The sequence below is a fragment of the Pseudomyrmex gracilis genome, unplaced genomic scaffold (assembly GCF_002006095.1).
Source record: "Pseudomyrmex gracilis isolate BER0280 unplaced genomic scaffold, ASM200609v1 scaffold_729, whole genome shotgun sequence".
Classification (NCBI taxonomy): Eukaryota; Metazoa; Arthropoda; class Insecta; order Hymenoptera; family Formicidae; genus Pseudomyrmex; species Pseudomyrmex gracilis.
Genome location: NW_018021313.1, coordinates 36459 through 41276, shown reverse-complemented (window position 1 = coordinate 41276; position 4818 = coordinate 36459). Strand labels below are relative to the sequence as shown.

The 4818-nt window shown below is 45.0% G+C and overlaps 1 protein-coding gene across 1 annotated transcript; it reads right to left on the bottom strand.

The window, feature by feature from the left end:
• Nucleotides 1–1561: 1561 nt before the first annotated feature.
• On the bottom strand, nucleotides 1562–3523 carry LOC109861395. Its single transcript, XM_020441028.1, has 6 exons — nucleotides 3301–3523; nucleotides 2988–3204; nucleotides 2856–2900; nucleotides 2326–2728; nucleotides 2099–2183; nucleotides 1562–2034 (listed from the first exon to the last, which is right to left on the bottom strand). Exons 1-6 carry the CDS (start codon nucleotides 3521–3523, stop codon nucleotides 1562–1564), a joined length of 1446 nt encoding a protein of 481 aa, XP_020296617.1.
• Between the last annotated feature and the right edge of the window lie 1295 nt (nucleotides 3524–4818).

Sequence of the window (4818 nt, the reverse complement as noted above, 5' to 3'; positions counted from 1 at the left end):
CTTGTCGTTTCCTTCTGTTCCGAAGACGAGAGAGGTGCGTCACGAGCGCACGCTTGTCGTTTCCTTCTGTTCCGAAAACAAGAGAGGTGCGTCACGAGCGCACGCTTGTCGTTTCCTTCTGTTCTGAGGACAAGAGAAGTGCGTCACGAGCGCACGCTTATCGTTTCCCTTCCAGGATACACGAGTAAGAGAGGTGCGACTTGATTGCACGCTTATTCTGTGTATCTGTTCCCAGGAAATATACCGTCCAGATACTCCGGCCCGTCAGAGAAGACGTGTGCGTCGAAGAGGCAGAAATTACCACCTGAGAAGTTTATTAAGGAATTACTCCCGCAACGGACAGTTTGACTCGTCAACGTTGGAAACAACCAACAAACGTCCGACAAATTCAGCAGGACATTCAGTTAGGTCCGCTCCGTGCATTATAACCAATATAAAAATTCTTAAAAATCATCTCGTAATTATTAAACCCGGGTGGAAACTACTAAAAATCACTAAGCCAAAAGTGGTGTATCCGGCAACGATTCCGCCATCAGATTTGCGATTTGAGGTTTATATAGAGAAAAGACGAGAAGCGTTGTATTCGAAAAAAGGAATTAATAATAAATAACTTTACTATTTTTTTAAAGTACTCAAGTCAGTAATTCCGCCGGTAACATACCCTGTAATAAACCAGTGGTCGGTAATCCAAAGGCAGTCGGTAACTGTCGGTAACCACACGGCAGTCGGTAACTGTCGGTAAACACACGGCAGTCGGTAACTGTCGGTAACCACAATCATTAACAGTCAGGAATAAAATACCAAACGGTTACAATCAGTCCAGTCATCTTCTTGACCAAAATCTTCATTCTTCGCCCTGGTAAAGCCAGGACGGTTGACCATAAAGGGAGAACGTACGTTCGACAAGAGTAAACGGTTTCGTCAAACCGTGACCTTGAACACTCGGACGTAACATTTTAAACTCGTTGGTTGCGTTTGCGCGAAATCGGGTATTGAGCTCGATGTACCCGCGCAGTCAAGGCGATTGCGAAAATCGCAGCACCTTATGTATTTGCGTCAGGTGAAGCTCGTGTCGCAGACACTGCTGCAGGTTGAGGTAGTGAATCACGTAGCGCTTCTTGTCGAACACTGTGGCGAGCAGTGTGAAATGACTCATTTTATGTTTACCAGACGGCTTCTCGCGCGTCGGACAAAAGAGTAGATTTCTGTGCGCGTCGTGCAGTTCTTTCAAGTACATCAGATCCACCTCGAGTATGTAGCCGACGTCGCTGTCCACCGCGACTGTTGATACATCAAACTTGTACGCGTTCTCCACCCATGTAAAGGTACCGTACGGAAGCGGTTGACACATCGCTCATCCGTAGATATTGTTCACGTTGTAGTACATCAGATACGTCGACGATGCGGACGGGTCGTGCAAACGTGCGTACTTGTTGTTCGCGCGGGCGTATCTGTTTGAACATTGACTCAAACCGCTGCGTATGCCGCATTCCACGAAAATCACCATGTCGATATCGGTCAGCAGCTTGAATGCCACACAAGTGTACTTGAACATGGCGTCTCATGTATATCCGGGCAACGTGTAGTAGTGCGCGGGATCCAGTCCGTAACTCGCGAGGCACTCGCGACAAAAATTTTCAAGTACATCGGACAGCAAAAGTACGTTAGTCTTCAGATATAGATTACTGTATGATACCAGATTGTCGATGTTGAATTGTCGCCATACATTTGTCGCGTGCGCGTACTCGCTCTCTGTCACGGTCTCACCGGTGAGCAAACTGTAAACCGCTTCATGCAGTGGCAAACTGGTTTCCAACAGTTTGTCGATGCTGTCCACATATTCGTATGGAAACACAACTTTTCGCGTGAGCAGTTCGAAGTCCTCGGCGGAGAGATCTCTGAATTCCATTCGAGTCACTTGCAGTTCCCTCTTGTCGAGATAAGACGCGAGCTTCTCTAAGCTTCTGCTCAGAAATTTGTATGAATCGATGAACCGCAAATTGCACGCAGTTATGTATGTCTTTGTCTCGAGTACTGTTCACATGTTTTGTGAACAATATGTAAATCTCTTCCGTCAAGGGGAGCATGGTGGTCTCACCCTTGAAAGCGGTGGCCATATCTTTGATAATAAAATGCGCGTCGTACTCCGACAAGTTGTAGAACACAATGGGAACAACGTAGACCTGTTTGATTCAGATTGCACGCAGAATGCGCGAATCTTCTGAAGCGTCCCGTCAAATGACAGTGGTCGCGCAACTTTTTGTCATCTTGCTCGAACGGTTGTTTGAACACGTGGCAATATTTGGCGTTCCCAAACCGCTTCACTTCCAACGGTGTGGAAATCGCCATAGGCACGTTTTTTGCAAACAATGTCTTTGCACGTTTCGCCAGATTGTGCAGTTTATTCACGAACCACTGCACGCAGTTCTCACCTCTATAGGATCTGTATCCGATGTTGATGTGCGCGCAGTTCACGTAGTAACCGATGCTGAACACACTGTGTCTTTGGTACTTGTGCGAGCTTGATGCGTTCTGCTCTTCGTTCTGTTTTTCGAATACGCACTCCAAGTCGGCGTGTACCACCATTGGAACACGTTCCTTGTTATAATTCTTAAATCTCAAACGGTTTTTTCCCTTAGCGGAAAGAATAACTGCGCTGTCATTCAATCGTTCACAGTCCACGATGTGTTCTGGTAGCTTTTTGCTTGTGTGGAAGTAGTGTAGACATCTATGTACGTGTTGCAATAAAACTACAATACACACAACATTGATTAATAAATTTACCATCTCACAATTTAGAAGATCACTTTTTATTCAACGTTTTTGTTACTGTTGCAACAATCGGTCGTACTTACCGGTCGCATATGTACTTCGCTGTCTTCTTTTTGCTCAATTGCGAGCTAACCAAACGCGATAAATTTTTTATCCATGCAAAGTGTCTCACGTGTCCATCTTGTTAATCAGGAACATACAATGGATTCACATACTTGTTCTTCTTGTTTGACGTGAAGTGCAACGGCACGTATCCGTGTCCCTGTTCTGCCGCCGTAAACACGTTTACGGACACGTTGTTGCGTTCGAAACGAGCGACTTGGTGCAATGTGATTGGAAACTCTATTTTATCAAAGTTCAATACACTTGCGTACGCGGAATACTGCAACGGTCGATTAAAGTGTTTGACACTTGGATACAACGCGGCGACCACTGCTCACGCGGAACACGCATTGTCTTGCGATTGTACGTTCACTACCGCGTGTTTGAACTGAACTTTACGCGTTATCTGGACCTGACATCGCGCACGCATGAAATTATGATTGTTCACATTCACTGTAAGATTCAGTATTTGCACCAACGCCCAGCCGCTGTCGCGTTCCTGGGACTCCTCTAGAGCGGTCATTGTTGCATCCATTACGTCTTGATCGTACCACACCCGCAGATCCGACGCGTGATAGAGTTTACGATTGCGCGTATTGAACGATTTCACACTCGTCTTTTCACCCGTGACAACCTTTCCGTTGAACATTGTGTTTACTTTTACACTAGCGTGCCGCGCGATTGCTCGACAAACGCGCGCGAGCACCGTGTCTCTAGCGGCTTCGAGTAATCAACGAGGTTCGATGAACGACTTGTTCATCACGATGTTGGTCACCAAACGATTTGTAAGCGCTGTCTCGACTTTGATCCATGCAAGTCCAGCACTTTCGACACCCGCAATTACATGCGCGAATCGTTTGCGAAGGCCCGCGCGCAGATTTTCGAGTCGCGAAATCTGAGCGATGTGCCAATTTATCACACCTGTGTATAGTCGCGGGCGTTTTCTTCAGCACTCTTCTCTTAGCGTCTCTAGACGATCGTCGCACCGTTGCTCCCACGAGATGTAACCATTCAACGTGTTGAGGAGCGCGGTCTCTTCTTCAAGCGGTTCGCGATTGTTTATGTTTACAATTTCCGTTGTCTGATCCGATGCATTGTTGATTTTGCATTTTGGCTTTCGCAACACACGCGCGACAATATCTTTTCAATGAGGCTGGTCCATCAATGTGATCGTAGTCTTTTGGTTGATTGTAATGCTCGAGACATCTGCGATACAGCTGCACCTCGGGATCTTTCTTCAAATGCTCAGACAATCGGTCCCACAAAAGCTCCACATAATTATTGACCACTTCTAGAAGAATCCTCTTTGAAACGTTTTTCAACTCTTTGACCGACAGGTGTAAAATGCACGTCGTGTCCACTCCGTTAAATATTTCAAAAACGACAACGACGACTTGTTATCTATACGGATTGCAATCTCTAGAACTTGCGATGTCGATTGATTGCGATCAAAATAACTTGTGACTCGCTCCATAACTCGAAGTGCCTTTTTATTTCGCTCTTTATCTTTCTTCGAAATCTTTAGATTTAAAATTGCAATTTAAAAAAACCACATCCGGTAAGTAACGGTTTTTTACGCGCGCAACGGAAGTACGTAGAAAAATTACATCCGGTATGAAACGGTTTTTTGTACAAATGTTATTGCAGGAAATGACTCATCAAACCAAAAGTGATCCATTGCTTTAGCGATAAGAAAAGACGCACTTCCAAAAAAAAAAGTTTGGTTTTTCTTGGAATTAATTAATTATTAATATTTTACTGCGCAGTTACAAACTGCGCGCTATTTATTTTTAAACGCGCACCGCTTCTGGGAAATTGCGGTTTTTCTCGGAATTAATTATTTTACTGCGCAGTTAAATATCTAATTGAGAGGTAATATTATTTTAGCGATAACAACACCATCCAAACGACCTTGAACACGTTCGGACCTGTTCGAGTTCTATT

Bases quoted from the DNA above. Each gene is read 5' to 3' on its own strand.
- LOC109861395 (XM_020441028.1), bottom strand. From the start codon at position 3,523: ATGTTCAACGGAAAGGTTGTCACGGGTGAAAAGACGAGTGTGAAATCG. The intron at 2,901-2,987 runs GTATGTGAATCC...GCGTTTGGTTAG, and splicing joins ACGTCAAACAAGAAGAACAA to CTCGCAATTGAGCAAAAAGA. The intron at 2,035-2,098 runs GTGAGACCACCA...ACATGTGAACAG, and splicing joins TATGGCCACCGCTTTCAAGG to TACTCGAGACAAAGACATAC.